General features: G+C 37.7%; 1 protein-coding gene across 1 annotated transcript in view; it reads left to right on the top strand.

The window, feature by feature from the left end:
• LPCAT1 (lysophosphatidylcholine acyltransferase 1) overlaps window positions 1-23,817 on the top strand; it is a 65,485-nt gene extending 41,668 nt beyond the window's left edge. Inside the window, exons 10-14 of the mRNA XM_083866410.1 lie at window positions 1,062-1,187; window positions 6,830-6,983; window positions 7,859-7,957; window positions 11,915-12,053; window positions 16,306-23,817. Coding sequence (XP_083722536.1) covers window positions 1,062-1,187; window positions 6,830-6,983; window positions 7,859-7,957; window positions 11,915-12,053; window positions 16,306-16,490 — 703 coding nt within the window. The 3' untranslated portion in view covers window positions 16,491-23,817. The remainder of the gene's footprint in view (window positions 1-1,061; window positions 1,188-6,829; window positions 6,984-7,858; window positions 7,958-11,914; window positions 12,054-16,305) is intronic.
• The last annotated feature ends 2,530 nt before the right edge of the window (window positions 23,818-26,347 follow it).

Raw genomic sequence — 26,347 nt, 5'->3', positions numbered from 1 at the left:
GCAACTGCCATTACAGATCAAGCTATTCGTAATAAGGCATAGAATTGAATGCAGAGTTTTCATCATAGTGTGGCAGACCTCAGGGTTTTCTATCAATCTTGGCATTAGCGTATATTAACTTCCCATATGAAAAAGGTGGCTGGCAGTAAGGTAGACAAACTGTAGATGAAAAGAATGAAGGTAAGTAAATAAAAAAATTTTTGTGAAGATTTCATCAAACTAGAAAAGGCTGCACAAAAGAGATAGTGCTCCTCACTACAATAAGTAAAATCAAGTATAATAAAAAAATGTGGCAGATGAATGGCTTATACCTAGTCATGTTGACTTTCTAAATTGCATCTGATGTTTGGACACTGAGTTCTTAAAGGCCTCTTTCACACCACACTGTCTTTCTCTCAAAATTACCACAGCAAATGCAGGGCGACCTTAATATCAGGATTTCCATCAGTTATCTTTTGGTGCTACAATTTATACCGAGCACCAAGTTAGAAGTGAAGAAAAAACCAATACTGAATTGTTTTGTGTATGAAAGCTTGGGAGTATTTTTTTTTTCTATCTTTCTTATGTCATACATTTAAAAATAACTTGTTTGTTTAGAGTTTAACTCTACTTGTCTTTTATGCGTTGTGTTCTAGCTGTTCTTTATAGAGAAATATCTTTTGTATAATATTAATATTAGTTGAAGGTAATACATTAATAAATCAATAATAATAAAAATATTGGACACAGTTGTTAATAAATATATATTTCTGTTCAAGATTAAAAATTTTGAAACCCTAATTATTCACTTATATGAAATTTATGTCTATGAAAGTTTATGCACTGCCTAATTTTTGTCTTGTGTTCTTGCATATTTTCATGGACTCAGTCAAAGCAGATGCTCTGCGATGAATCATGTGCCATATTTCATTCTCTCTATGTGAACTTTTATGAGTTCTTCCTCATGGTTTTTTAGAATAGAGAGCATAATTGTTACAGAATTTCTTGCTGTGAAAAAAGTGGTTATTCTGGTCAGTTTTCTTAGAGTGTCTTGTTTACAGTGTTTCTTTGGTTTATTCAAGGGCATTGGGAGTTTCGGTGACAGACTACACATTTGAAGACTGTCAGCTGGCTTTGGCTGAAGGACAGCTTCGTCTCCCTTCAGATACGTGTCTTTTAGAATTTGCAAAGCTTGTGAGAAGCCTTGGGTGAGCATCTACAATGTTAATATGTATGGTGCATCTTTATTATATATCTATGTTTATATCGTTTTTCCATCATGTAACAATATTGTATTTATGAGAATATATGGAATGTCGTCATCATACAATCAGGGAAACACCAGTATAAAATTGAAACAGTACTACACTTCACATGCAAGCAGCACCCCTGAATCCTAATGAGCTGAGTTCTCAGTAGGGGTTGTAAAGTTCTTATTTTCCATCTGACAAGTGAGCAGAGTGAGTCTGAAGCATTCATTCCTGAGCTAGAAGACACTTTCTGAAGAGGATCAGGAATACTGTGGGATTCCTAGTATTTGATACAGTTAAGAGTCAATTGCCTTTTCCTGTGACATCTGTGGAGGGAAAACAAGTGCTGCCAATAGCAATCTTGTGACTGGATTAACCTTGAAATAGTGAGGACAGAGGATCACCCTTTCCCAAGAAGGACAAGGTGGTGGTTGATCTTTTGAGCAGGTCACTGCCAGATGGACTTTCTAATGCAGCTGTAGGTCAGAGCATGCGGGCTGGGTTCTCTCTTTCTTTCCATAGTGCCATTTCCTGCTGGCTTTACCTTTCAAAAAAGCTTCAGCAAACCTGAAAATTTTACATAAACCAAATCGTAGAACTTGCTGCTGTTTTCCAATTTTTCTCCTGCATCTTCAGTGATCTTGTTGAGCAAACATGAACTAAATGGACAACCTCATCCTATTAACTCTCAATATGCAAACACCCTTTTTCATTTTCTTGTCTCATCACCTGAAAGTGTAGAGCGTAGTTTGTTTCCACTGTATATTTTATTTCCTTTCACTATTTTTTTCCTTCATCTTCAGCTTGTGTACATAAAATAAAATAAAGAAGAAAAAGCTCTGTTGGAGAATAAGGAATTTAGGACAGCACACATCATGAATTCAGATGACAAGCATATATTAATCTATTGTCAGAACTTCCATCTGAAAAACTTCCATTAGGATAGGAGAGGCTTCTAAGGGAGAAGAAAGATTCTCACTTTGTTTAGAAGGCTCTGAATTTACCGCACTAAGGAAGAAAAACAAGCAAAACAAAACAAACCAACCACCCACGTCTCTTATTATGCAGTTGATAATCCTGGGATTCAGTTTAATCCTCTTGTTAAGTTGTCTGGCTTGTATCTGCTCAATTTAAAGCTGTTCTTTCAAATTATGCTTTTCTAGGGTTTTGTTTTGGCCTCTAAAACAGTTACATGCAATTGTGAGTGAGGTTCACTGCAGCTCAGAAGTTCTTCTCTGGTATGAGCAATTAATCATTGGTGAAATATAATCCTCTGAATGTGGGCATGTGCCAATAAGAAGGATATTATGATGGTATTTTTCTGGCACAATTGGATGAAGATTGTAATATGACTTCATCTCTAATGCACGTTTGATAATAATGTAGTCATTTTGCTGTTTATTCAAAGGTTTTGAGGTCAGGGAGGCATTAAGATCATCCACTAGCATCCCTAAATAACTGAAGCAGTAAATTTTTTCCAATGGATTTTTTCATCCGGTCTTAATACTTGTTTTTGAGCAATAATGTACTTTCGAGGTAACATCCAGTTTGAAGATTCCTACAGTAAGGCAAATTCAGAGTTCTTTTTGGTTTAGATTTTTTTAAATCAACTTACACCTCAGTTTGCTATACTGAAGAGTTACTTCTGTGCACATTATGTGTCTACAGCTGATCATTATCGTTGTCTGTAAAATTTGCTTAGACTGTGCTCAGCTGGATGGGATCCAGTCCAAAATCCATGCAGGCACAGCAGTGAGTTCTCATGCTTCATCTAAGGAAGAGCTCGGGCCCTGTTAGCAGAGCTGTACAGCTGGTCTGTACCAGACTCTGTGACAGAATGACTCTATCAATAAGATCAATTGATCATCATAGACTTATCCTCTCAAATTGTGCATTCGTCACTCCTCAAGGAGTCATGTTCCTCTTCAGTCTGATAATTTATGTCTGACCAATGAGCTAACTGCTAAACTATATGCAGCCTATGTTATAGCTTTCTTCTTTTTTTCATACATTGTAAATCCTTTGTTTCATTTGATGCTTTATTCTGTAGTTAATTATCCCACTATTTAAAGTGAATCTCTATTTTCACTTGAACTGGATCTCTTGCCACGTTTTGGACATTGAATTTTGTTTGGATTTTGTGCCTTACTAAAGACCTCTTTGGATATCTTCTCCTTCAGGAAGTGTTAATGCAGTTAATTAAGTCTAATCTCTCTCTTCTTATAAGATACTTTTTATGAGCTGCTTTAGGGTAGTTGCCTGCAAGGAGATCCTTGAGTTCTGATTTGAATTGATATGCTCCTATTGTTTCAAGCTTCTGTTTGTTTTAATTCCCAATATTACCTCATCAAGTTGACCACGAGGATCCTTTTAGTTATTGCAGCTGTAGGCTACCAAAATCTACAAGGACCTCAGGCCTGATGCCTGTCTATTCTTACCTAACAGCCTCCACAATCCAGACTACAACTCAGACTTCTGCTCTCCATGTGCGCCTGAAATGATGGTCTGGACTGTAGGTAGAACTTCTGTCCTCAGAGTAATAAACCCTCACAGCTAACTATCTGTGCTGTGACTTCAGAGTGCTCAGAGGTCATCTTTAACGAGGAAAAAAACCTCTGGAGGATGTTTACCATCTGCATTTGCTTTAAAAGGGATGCTCTCCACTACAGGAGGTGATCATGGATCAGGCATGACAGCAAATACCAGCCATGGTAGCCCCTGCTTTTGTGGATCAAGGCAGAGTGTGCCAAGAGTATTCAAGAAGGTCAGTTCTGCAGTTTTTCAGTTTACTTGCTCTATGATGGCAAGAAGTTGCACAGAAGTACTTCAGCAGACATAAAACTGAATGTATTGTGTTTTTCTGGCTTTAGGGCATGTTCTCTGTGCTTGCAGTTTACAGTAGCTAGCTACAAGATCCAGCTGTTCTTCCAGCTCTCTGAGACACTAGAAGGTTTTTTGGCAGGTTCCCAGCATGCAAGAAATGAGCTTGTTTTCAAATAGTCAAATATAGCTAAAACTAGCTTACTTGCTAAAAATAGTGATAATTATGCTGTAAAATATTTTACCTTCAGGGATCTGGTTTTCCTTGTGAAGTCTGCTGTGAAGAATTTAATGTTCAGAGCTGTTAATCTTGAAAAATGTCCTTTCCATCTTCATTGACTCAGGAATACTTCTTGTTCTCTTTAGTGTGCACTGACCTAAAAAAAATGGAGCAAAACACCACAACAGCAATAGTTTTATTTAAAGCCTAGACCCTGCATGGAAACTATTAAGCCAACAAGCGTGATTTCATGAGGGAAGACATTTGCTGTTGGCTTTCTATAATTTCTGGCCTCCATTGGGATAAAAGTAACAATTGTAAAGGAATTTGGACATTCAAACCTTTTCATATTGGTTCAGAACCTATTATGAGATTTGCACTTAGCTTCTGAAGACTTATGGTCATCAACATATTAATTACTTTCTGGTTTTGAAGGGCTAGAGGGAAGTGAGCCCACCTTGGATTACCAGAAATACAATGCAGTCATACTCAGCTTGAAGCAGTTTGCCTCACTGGTCCACATACTGCTTTTGAGATTGCCTCACATCTCTTCCTGTGTTTACAAAACATAAAGCACAAGATGCCCGTAAGATTCGTGGTGAGCTGTGTTACTTCCCATACAAGATTTTGCCTTCAAACTTCTACAGCTTTTCAGGCTTGATTACTGGTGAAGAGGAGATCTTGCAAGTCTTGAGTGCTACTCACCAAATGAGTTCTCCCTCCGTTCCAGAAGGTGAATTTTGAGACAATTCATTGCAAACAGAATCTCTCTGATTTAGAGACAAACGTTACACTACGTATTCTGCGTCAGTGGGGGCTTATCTCAAGGGAGGATTTAGATGCCAGCTGTCCTCGTGCTACAGTTAAAATCCATTTCAACTGCTACTCTGGGATGTATTATCAGTGGACACTTTTTGCATGTAATCCAGCATGTGAGAAGATGAGTTCTGTGTGCATCTCAAATCCTCTGCATTTTTTTTTTTATCATTCCTTCTACTTTTCTTCTTGATCATGGAAAACAAATGTTTGCAGAAGAGTGTCTCACTCTTTTATACTTTTATACTAGGACTAAATCTTAAGATAGGTGCTTTAATGCTAGGATGGAGAACTTGTGAATGTTCTATAGGAGCCGTGGGTTTCTGGAAGAATTCTTGCATGTTCAAGTCTTACAATTCAGAAATACAGGTCTTGGCATGATTTAGTTAGTACATATTGGTAAGTCAGTATGGGTCATGATGTTTAGGAAGAGTCACTGCAGCAAGAGATCAAGTTCTGGAGCTGATGTATCAGATCATATTCCTATCAGAAATGCTCTTATCTTTTTTCAGAAGCTACTCAGAATGCTGATATTAAGCATTTTATTCATTCTTGTTACTGAGAGGAAGCTGTTGAGGGGTCCCAGCTGCAGTCTGGGAACAGTTCTGGTGTAAGCTCCTGAGTTGTGTGAATAACTACTTTTCCTTGTCTGCAGCAGCAAGCAGCAAAACAGGCAACTGCAGAAGGACATTGTAGGAGACTTTTTTACTGCCATTTTTTGTCTTCAGAGTGGAAAGAGGCCCAATTTACCCTAAATCAGTTCAGACAAGACCTGATCCAGATCTGCTTGATGTTGTATTTTAGGGGGAAAGCTGCTTTTCTTTGCATCGTATCTGCAGCACCATTTATTTTATTCCTAGTAAGATTATTCAGTAAAGCTTTTTTGTTTGGGTTTTTTTGTTTTGTTTTGTTGGTTTGGGGTGGGTTTTTTTGTGGGTTTTTGTTTGTTTGTTTGTTTGTTTTTATTTGGGAGGTTGGGTCAGTTTTGTTGTTGTTGTTTTGGGGTTTTTTTTGGCAAAGCCAAAACAGGAAGCTTGACTTAGGCAAAAAATTAACCAACAACCCTGCAGTAGATATGTACATAAGTATAAAGCTGTTCATTCATCAGTGAGAGAGTCTGGTTTTGCAATGGGGAAGGACAGAGGAAATTCTGTAGCTGTAGGAACTGCAAGAACTTTGTTTGGGTTACCTCATCGTGGTGTCCAACTTAAGACTGAATGTGAAAAATGAGGACTGATAAACAGGATTAACAGTATAATCACTATTACGTAATCCCTGAATTGTTGTTTTTTTTAGGTAAGTTGCATCATGTCCTTCCTGTTCAGTGACATTAGTAAATTTGGAAACATAATTGGTTTATGTTACTGTCCTACAATATAGCCATATTTGGGTGACCTAAATTCCACCTAGTTCTCCATGCTTGGAATTTATTAGCTAGTTCTAGACTGTGTTTCTTCCTGTTGAACTGCTTACACATATGGCTTGTAATCAAGGTAGACTAAAGGACATGAATTTGTCCAGGGTCTTAAGGCCTTACAGTAATTCCTAATATAGTTTGAGAACTAACGGGAGTTTCAAAATTACAGAAATACATTATTTTGTAATAAAGTTGTGTAGTAATTTTTAGTCCAGACTTTGTAATGCTTGACACTGTAATCATCCATTTTTTCACTTGATATTTTGAAATATGTATTGTTAAAACTGGGTTGATTTTTGAAATGTGCAAAAATAATATGCCTTGTAGGCTGAAACCAGAAAAACTTGAAGATGATCTTGATAAATATGCTGCAAGTGCCATGAAAATGAAGAAAGAAAAGGTTGATATCAAAGAATTTTCAGCCTACTTGGAATTTCCAGTTTCTCAGACATTAGAAAGTATGTTTGCACTTTTTGATGAGGTAAGAAACAACGTTAAGTTTAAAAATTTTACTGCTTTATTGTAGACTCCACTTTAGCCTACTTCTGTTTCAATTGAATTCACTGAGGTCTGATTTCTGAGCATTTCACCATAAAATTTGGTTACCACACTTCCCTTTCAGTGAGGTAAGGGCACCTCTCATCAGCTAAATAAAGGATTCCTTCAGGTAGAACTTAAAAGGAGTATTAGCTGGACAAAAACTATCTTTTTTCTGGATGCAAAATACGAAGAGGAAAAAATGTAGGGTCAGGCTAGACCTCTTCTGCTGCTCATTGCAGCTGAATGCAGTGTCTGTTACCTGATACTTCATTTGCCTTGTATATAAATGACTTGTTCTTCTATGAGCCTGAAACCTGAAGGATCTTGGCAAATGAGCCAGTTTTTCATTCCTCTGGCAATCAGTAAGAATGGAGAAATTATGGTTATCTTTGTGGACATATCCACCTCCTGGTCCAGACAGCACCTCATCCAGACAGTGTTCTCTCTTGGAGCAGATGTCATGTGTTCATGGCTTCAATTAGAGTGACTTGTCCTCTGGTTCTCTGGTTTTAATTTCAGCCCAGCGATTCAGATGGTTTAATGGAAAAATCTTAAATATGTGAGTGAAGGGTGGCAGTAGCAGCACTGTCTTCCAGGAATATTTAAACTGTGACTTTTGGCTGAGACTGTGAAAAGAATCTGCAAAGCTTTCACCCAGGTTCTTGTCCTTGTGTGGTTTCATTTCAGTGACACTGTTTTTCTTTTGTGGCACATGCAACAATCTTTCTGAATATTCTGCATTTTTAGCAACTGTTAGTTATTTATGAAATTTCTCAGACAAGCTGCACTATTTTGAGAGGAGGTTTTCCTTCACAGAATGAAGATGGTGTAATTGACATTCGGGAATTTGTCATTGCTCTGTCAGTTGTCTGTAAGCCATCCAAAACTCTGGAAACAATTCAGTTGGCATTTCAGGTAAGCTGCATTTTCTTGCTCTATGTAGTTTACGGATTTTTAGAAATTATTGATACTGGAATTAGACGCAATAGAAGTTTCAACATTTCCTTTTAATACTTCACTACATTTTAAAACAATATTAATGAAAAGTTAGATTAAGAGATCGTGTTAACAAGGAATGCATTGCAAGTGTAAGTTCTATAAAATTATAGAAGCTTGCTGTTTGAAATTATTCTTTTGTAGAACTCTGGTAGAATCTTTTTTAGCAAATAAGGTCTCAAACCTTAAGTCTTTTGTATTGATTCCTCTAAATAAACAGTCTTTTGAGTTGTACTTACTACTCTTAGAGTGTTTCTATCAAGTCTAATTTTTCCAGTTAATAAAGTTTTGGGTTTTTTTTAACTTCCTACATATTAATAGAGATTATTTTTTTATCTCCTTTTTTCTTCTTGTTAAAATTTTCTTCCCTCTTAGTCTTACCATGTATATGTGGTGGTCCTGCAGTCTTTGTCCAGACTTGATGCTTCCCAGAAGTGCTCCTGATCTTGCTCTAGCCTCAGTGGTTTGTTGTAGCATCACCATAGATTGTTAATGCAAGCTTTTTGGGAAAGTGACAGCAGCAATGCTTAACCAATGGGTTTCTGACACCTTGATGTATTACTTTTCAATTAATTTCTTTAATATTACTGTTTCAAGATGCAAATTCTGCTGCATCCTGCATCATCTTTTCCCTTTGCCTTGAATTCACATGGTTTTCAGTGTTACTGAAACTGAGAAGTGCTAAGTCTTGATGCTGTCTTCACTAGTGAATGCATGGAGCTCAGAGCATTCAATTGCATGGTGCTACATTGCAGCCTTATTTTCTGTGTAGTTGTATTCAGGTCCTTCAGCATGATGACTTTAACTATGTTTTGCTGAAGAAATTAGGCTCCTGTGAATGCTTAGTATTCACATGTATCATCCTTACCCTTTGGCCAGAATCCAATAAATTTGGCAAAGGAGGAAGGAGCAAAAATATTTACTTCCTACAAATACTGTGGGAAATCTGCCATTAGTAGCTGCTGTTATTTATTGCTGCTTCTGAGGGAAAAGCAGAAAGAAAGATCTCTGTCCTGACTCAGTCCATTTCAGCTATAAAATGGCACAGAGAAATAGTCAGATGCTGTTTGGTCATCTCTGTGTCTTCATGCTAAAATGAACAGATTTGAACTAAATGTAAAGGGGGCTTTGGAGATTCTTTTTTTTTTTTAATTTAGCTGTCATGTTTCATAATGTGCAATATAATTTTATCATTTGAGGGAAAGAAAAGCTCAGATTGGATGGCTATTTTCTTTCTGGAAGCACTTGAAGTTTAATTAAACTGTTTCTTAGGAAAATTTCTGTTCTTCATTATCTGCTTCACTCTCCAACTCATAATACAGAATTTTGAGTCACTTTGTTAGTTACAAAATATAAAGTTAGCTGTAAAACTGCAAAGAGGCTTTAAGCATGTATTAAGAAGGGGAAGTAGTACTCTGCAAGGGGAAGCAGGTATGGCTCATTTTATCCTGCTAGTGATGACTGGAAGGGTTAAGAAAAGTCTCAAGCTGAGGAAATTTTCTTTATTCTAGAATTTTAAAAAATTAGAGAACCTTTTTTAATCCTTTTCCTACCTCCTGTCCTGACTTCACACACAGTAAGATTTTCATACAGCTTACCTGGAGCCACTGAAGGACCTAGCTAGTTCATGAGTGTATGACTTTGAACAGGTGCTGTCCTCTGCCATGTGCTACTTCCTTCAGGAAAAGTGCAACATTTCACATAGCTACAAGTTCTCAAAGTTAAATCCTTTAGTATAGGACTGACAAACTCAGAAAATAGTATCATTCTATGGAGTTGATACAAAACTGGGGGGAGTGGGAGATAGATATGAAAGTTGTGCTGCCATTCAGCAAGACCTCCATAGGCTGGAGAGTTTGATGGGGAGAAACCCGATGAGGTTCAACAAGGGCCAGTGCAGGGTTCTGCACCTGGGGAGGAATAACCCCAAGTGCCAGCACAGGCTGGGGTGTGACCTCCTGCAGGGCAGCTCTGCAGAGAAGGACCTGGGAGTCTTGCTGGATGACAAGATGACAATGAGCCAGCAGTGCCCTTGTGGCCAGGAGGGCCAGAGGGATCCTGGGGTGCACTGGGAAGAGTGTGGCCAGGAGGTCAAGGGAGGTGATCCTGCCCCTCTACTCAGCCCCAGTGAGGCCACCTCTGGAGTGGTGCGTCCAGTTCTGGGGTCCTCTGCACAAGAAGGACAAGGAGGTAGTGGGAGGGGTCCACAAAGATGATTTGGGGTCTGGAGCATCTCCCTTATGAGAAGAGACTGAGGGAGCTAGGGATGTTTAGTCTGGACAAGAGAAGACTGAGAAGAGATCTCATTAATGCACGTACATTACCTCAAAGGTGGATGTCATGACAATGGTGCCAAACTCTTTTCAGTGGTGCCCAGTGGCAGAATGAGGAGCAATGGCCATAAACTAAAACACAAGAAGTTTCACCTCAATCTCAGGAAGAACTGCTTTATGTTGAGGGTAGCTGCCCAGGGAGGTTGTGGAGTCTCCCTTTCTGGAGACATTTCAAACACACATGAATGCACTCCTGTGCACCCTGCTTTAGGTGACCCTGCTTCGGCAGGGAGTTGGGACTAAGAGCAGCACTACAGTGTAAGTGCTACACCTTCCCTTCCAAATTGCCAAAGAAACTACAGGCTGTTGTAGATCTTGTCAATATGGATTTTATACTGACCACCCAATATTACCTGACTACTTGTTCTGTGCAAATGTAGCAGGTTTTATTAAAAAACTGTCTTGTTCTTTGCCCTATTCCTGTGAAACCGTGTGCAGGTTAGGTGAGGGGGGGGCAGAAGGCAAGATTCCTGATTTGATCATATGTTTTATTCCATGGAACTTTAATATTTTTATTCTACTAAGGTATGCTGTCTCATGGCAACAACTTCTGCTTGTAATGAAAAATACATACTTATGCCTGTTTTGTTAATTCTCATCAGTTCCCACCTTCTCAAAGATGTAGAGAAATTAAAAGGAAGTTTCCAAAACAGCAGTTTTTTCATGGTTTGATATTTTCAGTTTTGTCACGCTTTAAAAGGAGACAGAAATGTTTCAAAAACTCTTTTCTCTCACTTTGCATTGTACAGACAAATTGAGTTATTTTAAGGAAGCTTAATGAAGCTGTATTTGGTACAGATGTTTTGAAGTATTCAGGTCCACTTCTCAGGGTAAAACACAGTACATATGCAAAGATGGAATGAGACTGTGAGCAGTTATTCTTAGTTATCAATCTGTCAGTAGTGAAACCAATTTTTGGTAAGGTAACTCTTTAGGATGTAACATTATGTAAATGATTGTTTTCTAGATTAAATACTTGTAGAAATTTATACAAGTTTTACAATTTATACACCCATCATTGGTGTATGAGGTAGGGATTCTCTTGATTAACACCATTTAGATATAGGCATTTTATGCAAGCTGGCTTTTGGGTTTTGATCAAAGGAATCTTGAGTTTTACACCTGACCAAGTAGAAATGATACCTGATTTAGGCTGACCTAAATGTATCTCCCAATATCACAGACTGTCTTGGAGTTTGGACACATAGCTTAATGGACTGAATATTATCCTCAGTTACATGTTTGCAAAACGTATCTGTGTTTGACAGTCTTGGCTGGATATCATGGTAATTCCAGTGGTTAGGCCTGTAAAGGTAGGACTTTTTTCTGATTATAGCAAGCTTTCCTTTCTAAGCATACACAGGTGAACTGATGTGATATTTTTTACCCAGACTAATCTGAAATCTCTAATATATCACATCAGTCGCAGAGTGACTAGAATTTCTAATACCAAATTTTTATTTTGCTTTACTTCAATGTAGTGCTGTTTATAGGGGTTGGCATTCAGCTTTGCAATGATTTATCTTCCTGTCCTGATTCATAGCTCTACCAGTCAGAAGGTGGAACTGTAACAGAAGAGGATTTAGCTTGTATTCTGAAGACTGCCATGGGTGTATCACAAATTGATGTTACGCATCTTTTTAGAGCTGTAGATGAAGAAGAAAAAGGAAAGATTACATATGGTAAGTATTCTAACTGCATCTGAACTGTCACAAAATGTCAAAGTTGCCTGCACTTATGTTGACAAACAAAGCAGTTACACTTTTATTAAACTCTACCTTTTTTAGTTGGCTTGGTGACTTCAATACTGATATCAGCACTGCAAGCAAAGTAAACTTACATTTGAAAAAACTAATTTCACCTTTGGTATCAAATGCCATATTTGCATGTTTTCAGTTTTCCCTTCCACATCAAGTCACATAATACGAGGATTAGCTCCTTCAGCATATTCTGTTCTGTGACTTACATGTATGTGAATGTGTATTTTTAAAGAAAGCTGCCTTAACTGTCTTGTTGTTTTGTCTCTTGTGTCTGGGAGCAGGAAATGAGGGGGTTAACCAGGCTGCCTATTCTATAGTCTGTAATGTAGGTGGAATGGAGGCAAGAAAGTTGCATTTGAAAAATTGAGACCTGAGTGAATAGATTGTGCTGGGAGTCAGAATACTTATATTTTAATTTGGATTCTTTGTTTTATGCAGTAAGGTTCTATATTTAGTTGTATCATTTGAGTATGAACTGAGTTGTTGATAGCCATACCCTGTTCTAATTGTTTTCTCTCAGGATAATCCATATGTATTTAATTTGTAAAAATATTACAAAATAATACATCAGTGTTAGTAAATCGTAGTTTTGACACTAGTAATTCCTCTATTTCAATCGTACAATATGCATGTAAAGCTTCAAATGCACAAATATTCAAGAGTTATTGAAATCAGTATCATTGCCATTGTCCTTTCCTTTTTTCCTGACTACTGTCTTCCCTCCTTGCCTCCTGCTGTCCTACCCCTTTCCTTTCTGTGCCTCTCATATGTCACATCCCCAGCATTTCCACACCCGTGCTGCCCATTGCCTTTTTCCTGCCTATCACTGTTGCTCCTTGTCTTCCAACTCATAATGTGTAGTGACTCAGCGCTTCCCCCCACCTCCCAATCACCAGCTTCAAAAATACCAGCATAAGTGTAGCAGAATTTTGATTTTATCAAACAATATTTCATTGTTTGAGAGTAGCTAAATTTGTAGTCATGTACAAGTGAACTCAGACCAGGTCATTACTAAAGGATTCATATTTTAATATTCATCTTTAACAGTTGCATTTAATCAGCACTTTTTCTCTAAGTGGTCATCATACGTTCCCATCACAAGAAAATCCAGACCACCAAGCCACAGCAGTGGCCACTGCAGTGCTTGGCTCTGATTTTCACTATTTTATATCCTGTAATCAAGAACAGTCTTTTGTGATGCAACACAAAGTAGGTGGTAGGATGGTGTTTACATAATTTCTTTGAAACTTTCCTTAGCATTTCATCTGAGAGAAGTGCTCATTTTATAGTAGAAACATGTCATTTTAACATATCTGAAAGTTTAATAGTGGGAGTAAATATCCAAGTTATTAGATTAAAGAGTTAAAAGTTGCAAATAAACTTTTGGTATTGCATTTCTGTCTTGAAAGTTCCTGCCATAAGTATTCAACCTCTTGCCTTTCCTGAGAATATGTGGATCTTTACACATGCTCAATTTGTTGCATTTACTTGCTAGAAAGGAGAGGTGAAAAAAAAACTTGCAGACTGCAGGGTTCAGAAGTTAATGTCCAGACAAATTCTGAGAAATCAAAACTTTGTATCTGGTTCCTTTGTATACCCACAGCAGAGGCTGACTGACAATCTCCTTTCTAGGGTGTTAGAATATTAGGAATAGCAGGAATATTAGGTTGAGTCTTACTTGTAAGAACAAAAGATAAAATAGGTAAAGTATCAAACCTGAATTACTGCTTGCACGACAGAGTCCTTGAAGCCACAGATCTCATCCCAAAGGAAAAGCTCAGGTTGCAGGTAAACAGAATAACCAAGAGCAAAATCAAGTTTGTGTAACTAGACCAATTCACTGGTAATTGTGAATCTGGATTATTGGAAATCTGGATTTTTGTTGCATGGTTGAAAACACACTGGTTGCCAGAGATCTGTCTATCAGTTCTCAAGCAGTGTGCAGTTGGCTTAGTTGTTCAGAGACACTTTCATTGCAAAGCTTATCCTTTTAGTCTAATGTAGAGAGAGGCAAGATTTCTCTGTCTTAAGATGTGATTCTGGAGAGTTTGAGTAGGTTCTCTAGGAGAGCATGTCTAATTCTAGGAAACTCCACACCAGCTCTTGATAGACAGTTCAGATTATGAAAGTGAAGACTGCCTGGCTTGCTGTAGCCAGAAAAAAAAAGAGAATTGGCCATATTTGGAGTATCTGTATGGATGAAGAATCAGGGAAGGAAGAATTATTTGCTTAAAATAATTATATATTAACCACAGGCTTATCCTATTATTTAGCTCAGTGGAAATAAAAACTAGAGAAGATTAATGAACACAGAGCTTCCAGGAGGAGCATCAGGTAGTAGGAAGGTATTTCAGGGGTAGGAGAAAAACTCCTTGAAGTTCTTGTAGCACATATGCATACTTAATGCAAAGACATAGACATGAGTCTTAGTTCCACTTTGGGTTCTTTTTTTATGTCTTTTTGTTTTTAGTGGAGATGGGAAGCAAAATCTCCTTTTTACCCAAGTTAATGACTGAGGTGATCTTTTCTTTTCCTTCAGTCTAATGCTTCACAGTTGCTTTCAGTTTGAGCTCCAAGATGAGACCTGTGATTAGAAGTAATGCTGGAATAGTTGGTTCTTTCTACATCACCTTGTTTCATGTTTCTGGTGAATAGGGCAAGTGGGATTCCAAGCACTTTTCAGTGCACTCTGCTGAGTACAATTTCAATAAATATTCCTTAATACCTTCAGGACTTTTTTCAGCAGGACCCAAAATGTCAGCTTTCTGAGATCTATCCAAGATGTTACTCTCTTCAATTTGGATTCCCTTTTCCTCATGAAGATTTAATCATTTATATGATCCATCAGCCTGTTGTACATAGAATTTTTCAACATAGATGGTAATGTTGGCTTTTATGACCTAAACTTCATCAATTGTTGTTGAAGTTATGGGTCCAGAATGCTCTAGATCCATATAACCTGTGGATAAAGGATACCCACTCTTGTGAACAAAAGAATGGAGTTATGTTTATTGCCTTCTCCTCACCTATCCCTTTGCAACAATTCAGAGGCAGGGTTGCCCTACAACTTCAGTGCCCCTGTGAGCCATGTGGCATTCCCTTGGTCTCTTGCCCTTTGCAGCATTGAAAAATCATGTCATCTCAGAGTGGCAGAGGGAGAAAGCTGCAGCGTTTCCCTTCTTCCATACCAGCCCAGTGGCAGGAGGAACTGGGCTTCACTCCTTTGAAAGGCTTCTTCAGGTGTCATCTGCTCTGCACTCTGGGGAATTCACACCATCATCTGATCATGAGCTCTTCTGGGATAGCACAGTGAATTTGAGTGGGAGGTGTGTGATACACTGTAGGTGACTGAATTACTGAAAACATTCACACTCAGATTTTTCTAGTGTCAGTTTACATTATAAAAATAGATTCTTGTTGCTTGATCCTGTATGGTTTCTTGTGTTCAAATCATATCTGATTAAAGTCATATGGGCAAATGGAGACAAAGTTTCAGTGTCTGATTTTCAACACAAAATGCTACTTCTTGATGTTAAGGATTCCCCACTCACCCAAGAATTAATCTGATTTTTCTTGTTATTGTGTTATTATCCAACATTAAAATCAGGGTTTTTTTCCTGTGTTATAAATTGCCTGTTCTGTATTATTCTGTAAAATATTGGGACTTTTAAAATGCTAAAATCTTGAAAGCGGAAAGCAGCAATGACAGCTGCTGTTAGGTTGAAGCAAACCATGAATGCAAAGCATTAAAGACCATTATTTGCAAAAGAGTTTTGAGAATTTAAGAAATCACTACTCTTGATGTTCAGTGATCCTCAGTTTGAGGGCTTCTGTACTTCCTCAGTGAATAGTGAAATGCTATGTCAGGGCATGTGGTGCTCATCATGCATTTTAATGCAAATGTAAGCCTGTTTACCCCTTCATACAGCTAAGCTCTGGCCTGAAGTGCTTTCAAAGGGCTTAGATAACTCTTTGCAGCATCTCAGCTCTGTGGATGTGGTAAACTTATGCTGAGAAGCTAAAACAAGCACTGGGGATAGCATGATAGCATTATGTTAACTGCTGCTATTTTTCTCCAAAGAAATCATGTGATTATATATATGTGTAAGTATTCAAATTTAGCATCCTTCTGTTTCAGAGAGCTGATTCTGTGCAACAACTTTTTTTTTTTTAGATGACTTCTACACATTTGCTGTGTTGCACCCACACTTTGCAGAAGACTATCTCTATGCTGATCAGATGGGAGCTGAGAGCGGCCTGGAGACTTCATCTCTTTCTGCTCCTAATGGTATCTGTACTGATTTCAGCCCTGACAACAATGGAGATAGAAGGAAGCCCTTGCAGAAGAAACTGAATTAACACTACAACTGTTACCTTCCTCTCCTGGTGAGAGGGTTGCATTTTCTTGGGATTTTCATAAGTCACTCCAATTATACAGCAAATACCAGTTTTGTGTGTGAAAGTTCTACCTGAATACCATCCTTTGAATCATATGTGCTATATTTAACATGTTCCAGGTCACTTTGGGAAAGGTGTTTTTTATTTTTTTGAAAAGGTCTTTGAAAGGCAAAAATGTGAATGTGCTTCATTATTAATGTTCATATTTAAAAAGAAGCGGCACAACTTATTTATATTCCATTGGCTAGTTCCATGTACAAAGTGTCGCACAAACTGTGCATGTATAAAGAAACTGTAGCTACTATGGTGTAAAGTGCACTTTGGTGATTAGTGTTCTCCCTAGTTCCGGGGATGTTTATTTGGGGCCAAACTTTGCTGTCCATATCTGAATAGTCAGTCTTGTTGATTTCAGTGGGATTATTCTCTTGAGCAAGGCAAGCATACTTTGGCCCTTTGTTTTGGTTTCAGTGAACAGTTTGGAAACAGTAATACAAAAACTTGCTAAGGATTAATTTTTATTTTTATTGCTGAATGATAAAATTGTTTCTCTTTCCATGGTAGAATGAAAAGGAGAGGCTCCTTACCCCTCACCCCAACCCTTTTTTACTGTAATCTTCCGGATGCAATTAAACATGAATTCTTTCCAAACTGACATGCCACATACTGTTTGAAAATACATAACAGAACTGTTTGTGCTTTTCTCTTATAACCAGTTCAGATCATGTCCACACAACATTTGATGGGAGATGTTTACAGAGCTATATTCAATTTAAATTTATCAGGAGTCACAGGTTTCTTTTGTAGCAAGCATGTACAGATAACATAGCATGGAATGCATAATGAAAACTTTAATGTATCAGCACAAGTTGGAAAAGGTTGCAGTCACTTCAGAGGCAAAGCCAGCAACAAGTTGCAGAACATCCTGAAGAAATGCTAGTTAAACATGTATAGCAACATTGCATATACTTCATAGAACATATATGAAACTTAGAATAGTTTAGAACTGTAAAAAAACCACCACGCTTGTATTAGTAATACTTATGTTTCCTTTTGTGAAGCCAGATGCCTTAACTGCTTCTGGAGGTCTCAGAGAAAAATATAGATTATTACTATAAAACCACAGAGCTTTGTTGATTAGGGAATGTGATAAAAAGCCTCAAGGAGTAGGAAGGAGGACTCTGTTACAAAATAACTGTGATGGCAACTCTGCTTCCAAACAAAAAAATCTTTTGTCGTTTCTGACTAGTTTTGTAGGGATTTGTGCATGAAAAGCTATTGAGATTTGTGTCTCCCATAAAGGAATTTAAGACTAGATTTGAAAGGGAAGAATTTTAGCAAAGTGTGTCTGTTTGTACCAAATGCTTTTTTAACTATTTTTTAAATAGCAGGAGGTATTTTAAAGCTCATTAGGGTATTGGAATCTGTCCTTAGAAATCCCAAACTGTATGTGGCAGGTCTCCAAACTGGAACTGGCTTTAATAAAGAGGATAGGAGGAAAAACTGTAAGAAAATATGCTTTATGGGGATGTGTGGAGGTAATAATTAAATTTTTGATTTATCTAGGTAACAAAAGTCAAGCTCACAGGGCAGCAGCAGACTGGCTGGCAAGATATGAGTTAAAACAGATCATGAAAAATAGGAGAAATTGATTGAAAAAATAAGGCATATGAGAAACTACACTTAAGTAGAAATAGTCAGCTGCACAGAGGAGGGAGTGTGTATTACTGTGCTATATCTTGAGGCAGGGATGACACAGAATATGTCAAACTGAGCACTGTTAACTTTTTGCTGCAGAAAAGATGCATCTTCTCATCTTTTGAGGGAGGGATGTGGCCTTTGAGAAACAGGTTGGTATTTCTGCATTACCTAGATGTGATAAGGTTTTACCTGAGGTACCTGTTCATAGTGGGGCACCTGAGAGAGATGGGGTTTAACTGAATAAAGTCTGGAGGATAGAAAGTATTCAAAAATAGATCAAAAGTGTCCTTTAATCTAGAGAAGAGGAGACTGAAGGAAGATGTGAACTTGTCTTTAAATATCGAAAAAGTTGCTATAGCAAAAGTAGGAACACTCTTCTCCACAAGGATGGTAGATGCTGGCTATTAATTGAAAAGGCAAGTTAAGCTTGGGAAAAGTCTCTTACAATACAGCTTGTTAACCTAAGGAGAAGAGTTATTTCAGGTGGGGTGAACAACCTGCCTTCCTTCACGAGAGTTTTTGAAAACAGAGAAGACAGGAAGCTACAGTAGAGACACTTGATTTTGTTGATCATGCCTCAGGGTTACAGGGAGGTGATATCCCTGAGGTCTGTTTTCTGTAATTGTACAGTATATAAGAGAAGGCAGTGTAGTCTGGACATACTGTATCTCTACAGGACTATGGCACCTGGCTCAAGGTATCTAAGTTATCTTTTGCTTTGCATGTGAGCTTGGGAATTTGAGAATTTCAGAATGCAAGGAAGGAGAGAGAATTCCCCAACACGTCTGAACTGAAGAAAGAGGTAAGCTTAAAAGCCTATGGACAGCTCTGAAGTGAGAGAAGCTCCAAAGGAAGAGATACATTGACCACATCTGTGAAAGAACAAAGAAAGCTGATTGAAGTTGGCTGAATATGAGTGTGTCTAATTTGCACGTATGGTGTAGCTTGGGGGTCTATTTTATAAAAGCCCATAGGTTCATTGACTTATTTTTATTTTTCTTTTGAGGTGTTTTGTAATTGTGGTGAGTGTTACTAGCTCTACTTGTGTGCACCCAAGCTGTACAGAGTGCATTGAAGGGCACTGCAGCCTGCAGTAGATGGGCCCTTAAACAGGTGCCACATTGGGTGGTGAAGAGGCACTGAAAGTCCTGTGCACCAGTGAGCTCAGGCCAGAGCTGCTGCTGGAGAACACCAGTGACCAACACAAGTCACAAGCAAGTACTCTTGGTGGATTAAATCATTAAAAAAAAAAAAAAAAAAAAAAAAAAAAAAAAAAAAAAAAAAAAAAAAAAGGCATAAGACAAAACAACAGATTCTGGAAGGAAGTGTGATTCTCCCTCTTTTGAGAAGTTACTGAATGAGGTAACGACATAGGAGGAATGATAGGATGAAGGATCAGCCTGCATGGAAATATTGTTAGATCACACATTGTTGAGATTAATTAATATAATTCCATTAATTTTACATTTGTAGTATATAATATTAGACTGCCTTGTAGTTAGAGAGAAGCCACATTACCACAGGGTGGTGAACTCAGGCTCTTGAGGGCTGAGGCCTGGAACACATCGCATGACTGCAGCAATACTCCTTCCAACTCATCTGTCAAATCCCAGCTGCAGAAGTGTTTCAAAAGTTCCCCATGAGAAGACTTTTTAGAGGCATCTGACTGTGGAGCATCTGGGTGGTGACAGGCAACTTTCAGTGACTTGATGAAAAGTGAGAGAAGAAGTGAAAACTTCTTTCTCCTTCACTGAACATTCATTAAAATATTGCTGGTTTTATAGGCAGATTGTTGTATTTTAACAGTATTAAAACCCCCTAAATGTACAAGGAAACATACACAGAAATTACTTCGGTTCTTTGCAACTATTCAACTTCAGTGATCCTTAGACAAAAATGCAGGGGTGTTAAGGCATTTGACATTTCTGATGAGCATTTTTGTGCTCTTATGTAACACTGCCCTCCCTTGCCAGCAGAGTTGCTGCATCAACCTGAATTTTTTACATATTGTATGAGATACCCAGCCAAGGCTGATTATCTCTTCTCATATGCCTGAACAAATATTTAAAGTTACCCAGACAACCACAAAATCCAACGTATCTGAAGTTTTGGGGGATTGGTTTGGTTTTTTGGTTGTTTCATTTGTATTTTTCCAAACATAATGAAACCCCACTGAAACCAAACAAATGCTTAGTAGGTGCAAAGCATTTTTAAACCACTGTCTCAAGCACAGTATGGCAAGTGTTATTACAGATTTTTTGGGGAGTCTGTTGCTGTAGTAGATAGATTTAAAACATTTCATAGGAAATCTGTAAGCCTTATGGATAGACTAGGCTGTACACTTAGTTTTATATCCATTAATTACACTATATTTTTCAATGCATTTATTGTCACTAGAATGACCTAGGTGTGATAAATAGCAACCAGACGTGTGTGTGTTTGGTAATCCCATTTTCAAGGGATAAATCCTTAGGTCACAAGGGTTGAAAAGGACACGTGTGCAGTAGGGAAGTGATGCAACCTCTTTAGTGACATAGCTGCCAGAAGTAAATAGCTACGTGTCACACAAAGCTCTTATTAATATCTTCATGCAAGCTGAATACCTTTGGTAGCTAATTTAGGCATTGGGGTGGTTGGAGTATTTTTATATTCATAAAATGCAGTAAACATTTTCCTGGAAAAGTCATTGTTGCACTTCAACATCTGATAAATTTTTAAAGCAGGTGTGGTTTATTTATGAGTTCCCTGATAAGTTCATCTTTAGTATTGCCATTAAATTATTCTTCCTACTTTTATATTATCATGTGGTAACTATAGCTTCTCATATTAACTGTTTTAGTCACCTTCGGCTCTCTGCTCCTTCAAGAATAGCATTCTCATTAAGGGACAAAAAAAACAAACAAAAAACACAACAAAACACCAAACCTGCCCTGACTTAAAAAATAATAATTGCACAATTCTAGTAGCATGTGCTGCAGATTGTGTGGTCTCAGAAAAAGAAAACCTGTAAGCACAGTTTTGCATGTTACGGGACTAAACTAGGCTAGAGAGAAAACAAAATTCTCATTAAAAGTTCTGACCAACTAAGTTCAATTTTTCTTTAGGTCAGAGTGTGGGTCATAAGACTTTCTGAAATGTTGCATTTTACTTAATGTACTTAATGTTTTTTTCTCTAGCAGAGCTTTCATGAGTGCTCTAGAAACAGGAAATGACAAATACGCTGGCCAAGAGTTCTACATTTGCAAAATTCAAATTTGGCTCCTAAAACCGTATTGAGGCACAGAAGTTCCCTGTGAACCAGGCACTTCAAATAGTTTGCTACTTTTTAGGTATCTGAACTTCAGCTGATTAGGAAAACTTAAATTAACAAATTATTCTGAATAAACCATTACAAGAAAAGAAAAGGGAAGAATACAAAATGGAAAATAAAAGTTATCATCAGTGCCACCGAGAATTAGTTACTAATTAATTAAATTATTAATTAATCAGTCCAACAAAACTGCAAGATCTGTTTCACATATGAGCAGGAAGGCTGACATGGTCATTCAGGTAATTTTGCTAACCTGACTAGGTACAATTTAAGCCAGGTGGTCTTTACTCAGAGGGTGATTTATTGAAGAAGTCAGAGGCTGCAGCATCTTGAAGGTACTGTGACATCCCAGTTATGTCTTGGTCACTGGCAGGGTAGAAAGTGAGATTTCATCTCACCCTGGCTTTTTTCTTTGAACTATGGAGAAGTATTCAAACCTTGACAGGAACCCTGTAAGATCTTACAGCACCACCTGAGAGGCACAAAGATGATCATTCTGTGCAATAGTTATGTTGCTGTACTGGGTATACAATGCTGGTCACCAACACCTTGTGGTCAAACCATGTATAAACGGTAACACTGAGGTAAAACTGCTGAGATAACACAGCAGCAAACAGGGCATCCTTTAAATGTGTTTGGACTTGGGTCTGTGAGAACTTCCTGCATCTCGCAGTGTTCAAGTGGAGACAGTTTCTTTCTCTAGGAAACATTTCAGGTTTCTTTCAAGATAATAATTACTTTGACTTCTTCAAGTGGAAGAGCGATTTGTTTTGTAGAAAGCAGCTTTTTTTTCCCCAGATGGTGTGATGTGCTTTATCATGTGTAATGTGATTAAACTGAAGTGGGTGATACCAAGAGAGCAGAGGATATAAAAGGCTTATAAAATAGAGGGTTTATGTTTCTGTGAGATATGCTGAGACATTTCTGCACAGTAGTTGACACTGCCTAGATTGTCTTGCAAGTTCATTATGCAAAATTATTTTACTAGTTGTGTGGTGGTAATGGCTGATTATTCCACTTCCCTTAGCAGGGTGGCAGAGCAGAGTACTCCTGTGCAGGCCAACGTTGGGGTATAGATGTATTTGCGGTTTTCAAATTATCAATCTCTGGGAACAGAAACAGTAGAATCACCTTAACACTGATTGCACCTCAGTAAGTTACCTAACTTAGCTCTTTGGGGTATTTTTTATGAGCACAGTTATCATGCTTTATTCTGAGCTGATTTGCACAGAGCCATATGAACATCAGAGCTTACTTGAGATAGCTTGGTGATCTCAAAAAAGGTGCTGTATGATAATCTGTTGGTAGAGTGCTACATTTCCGTTTTTTCAGTTTGACCAAAAGTGTCAGAAGCAAGAGAAAAAAGTCATGACTTCTGTAATACTCTATTTTTATACTACCAATGGGGTGTTATTTAAGAGTGCTAGTTCTGAGCCAAAGTCAGCTGAAGAAAAATCAGGCTGAGCTTCTGATCCCGAACCAGCAAGTAGAAAATCCCACCTATGCCCAGCATGGCAGCAGAGCTCTCACTCTGCAGCTGGCCTTTTCCCACAGTGAAGAAGGATCTTTTCTGCCTCTTGGGCTGGTGAATTCAGTTTACTGTATCCCTAGTTCGTGCTTGTGCTGTCTGTTCTTCATAGGTTTGTTGCAGCCAGAAGACCCTGCTGCCTTTTAAGCTGAAGTGACATCCATGGACTTTTCTCCCTGAGCTGGGAGCAGCAGGTGAATATTTTGAGTCCTGTTCTGGTAATGGTACCCAAAACTAAAAGCCCATGTACTATTTGAGCTCGTGCCTGCCTTTAGGTGCAGAACTGCTCTTTCTTTTCATACACTTCAACCATTGCAGGTGTGTCCAGGTGACAGCAAGTCTGAAAAAGAGCTTAAGAGATTCTCCTTGTTCCTGTGAGCAACAAGAAATTAAATTTAGAAGTATTAGAAGTTTACAGTGAAACCTTAAATTGGATTGACTCCTGACTCGCTATATATATATATATCACTTTCAGTGTGAGCCTGTTCACTTCCATGTTCCAAATGCAGGATCTATAAATGTGATTGCAAACAAAGTCTCCTCATGGATACCGAAGAAAGCTGATGCTCAGACACTTTTCATCCTACCATGGTACTGGAAATGAAAGTCATCTGACAATAGGTTGTTTCTAAGTCTGTGAATGTATAAGGGGAAAACCCAAATACATGTCTTTTATTCACTATCCAGCATGAAGACAATTTTGTATTTTAAATGCTAAAGAAATAAACTTTGAAAGATCTTTTATGGCCTAAGTATATATTTTTTGTCCTATGTTTTCTTTTATAATGAACTTCAAGCAAAATATTTCTTATATTTCAAGAAGGACATTTACGTTACCCAGTGCTGTATTTTCCAGACAACAAAAGCAGTTTTAAAGTAAACATCTGAAAATGAAATTGTATTTTTAAATATGTGAACTAGAATTCCTTTAAGTTAAACATGTCTCCTTAGCAACTGTATATACTTAGACAAAAAGCAAACCCATTACAGCTGCCTGTCTCTGTAGTTCTTTGTGTTTGGTGATTTGTTTATATTGCTTTTTCAGATTGCTCTAAGGGTATTAAGAGTCCATGTAAATCAGCAATGTTAGAAATAGAAGTCAGAAGTAAATTTCTTTAGAAGTGATAGAATTTGTTTCCTGGAAGAGGACCAAGAGTAAACATCAGCTAACCTTGTATTATGTACTATACTACTTCAATGTTGCAGCATTGTGCTAAAAGTATTTGACATCTGTTCAATGGGACCACTTTCTAAACCTTTTTGTAATTCCCAACATCTCTCCAGGTGTGTGAGATATTTCTAATTTGATCACAGGTACTAGTTCATCTTTTTTGGAAAAATAAAATTGAATAATGAACAAGCTGAGAAATAACTCAAAAAAAAAAAAAAAAAAAACCAAACAATTTTGATCTCTGTTGTTGAACTTGCATTGAAGATATCATTTTTTATATTTTGGGGAAAAAAAGGTTACTATGGTTTTGAACACACTTGAAACCTTAAATGCAAAACTGAAAAAGTTGACCCTGAAATGGTCACATTTTGGAATTTTCTTGTACTGCTACTGAATCCAGGTTAGGCACTGCCATGAAAAGGATGCTTTTAGCTGGAAACCTTTGTTGACAGAGCAGGAAGCTGTTTTGAAGGGACTCATTTGTGAGGTACCACGTTGTTGTTCCAGCAGTGGTACAACTTCTGTTGCTGACTTCAAGGCTGCTGTAGCCTGATGTGTTTAAAGAAAAAAAGGTTTTTATTGTAAGAGCCCTTGGATGTGCAGTGTAAATCTGTAACAATATATAGTGCTACTGGATAATAATGATCTAAATGCATATTTTCTGCTGTAAATTTTCCCTCATGTGGCTCCAATGATTTGTGTACATAGACTATTACCTTTGCACTGAACCGACTATACTTCATAAAATGAAGAGCAAAAACAAGTATTGTACTAAAGATGACCATACCTTGTGGCTCCAATTGTGGAAATACTTTTGCAGAACAAAAGGTATAGCTTCAGTGTTATAAATTTGATTTTTATATTTTTTATTAACATGCATGGAAGACTGAGGATAATATTTTTTAAAAATGAACTTGGTTTTTGTACATTTTTTCAATGTTTAAAATGATATGATTTAACATTACCTCTGAATGCCAGTGATCAGTAAATTTTTTAAGGAAATACCTCAATTTGAGCATTCTTCTCTTGTTACTTGTCTGATAGGTTAAAATGGACTAAAGGGTGTGATGAAGTGAGCATATGATATAGGTGCTTAAACTGTGTTGTAGAAGGATGGTTTACTGAAAGGGACCTAAATGATACACTACAAGTGTTGAATGCAGTTACACAATCATGGCTCATTCTGCCCAACTGGACATTTTCCTCATGAATGGCTTGTAAACTAAATTTTCAGCGTGAAGCCAAATTAAAAAATGAAACAAAAAATACTTGCTTTCCTCTGGATTTTTTTTTCTTTCAAATTTTTTTAACAGGGTTTACAATAAGGGAAAGGATACAAACCATAACTGTGAGTAAGACTGAGTCCATATATTTTAGGCATGCTTTGTTGATGTGTGTTCTCTGTCAGTGTGTGTAGGAAAACAGTGCTTGCTTACCTGACAACTGGGAGGATGAAATACAGGGATTTAAAGGGGGAGGGAGGGGTGGAAAAAAAAAAAGTATCCCTCTGTGACAGTGATATTGTCTCCAGTTCTATTTTGTGTGCTTAAAGAAGAACTTTGAAAGAACAAAAATATTCAGAAAAGGTGCTCCAGAAATCCATGAGAATAAGTCTTTCTAAATTAGATTTAATTAGCTCTGGCTACATTTTTTTTTTTTTTTAATCCAGGAAACAGAAGGGGTCCAACACTCCAGACACCTATATACCTGAAAAATTGATAATGGAGGGTGGAAAAAAGGCATCCTCTGAGGTCCAGTGAGTGTAAGCTCAACCATTAATATGAACAGTATCAAGAATAAAAGTGAAACACTAGGGAAGCTCAGCAGAGAAATGACAGATACTTAGCATGATAGGAAGATTTCAGGGGAAGACTTGTTAGTGTTTTACTTAATGTTATTCTCTTAATTTCAAGTGATGGAGTTGTGGTTAACCTCAGCTGGCAACTAAGTACCACACATCCGCCTGCTCCCTCTCCCCCCACTCCTGGTGGGAAGAGAAGAACTGGGGGGAAAAAAAAGGAAAGACCTGGGGATTGAGATAAGAAGAGTTTAATGATTGAAATAAAATAAGATAAAATAATAATGAAAAAGGTGACAACAAAGAGAGGACT

The sequence above is a fragment of the Zosterops lateralis genome (genome assembly GCF_965231275.1).
Source record: "Zosterops lateralis genome assembly, chromosome: 1".
In the NCBI taxonomy this organism is placed as follows: Eukaryota; Metazoa; Chordata; class Aves; order Passeriformes; family Zosteropidae; genus Zosterops; species Zosterops lateralis.
This window is presented reverse-complemented; position numbering and strand designations above follow the sequence as displayed.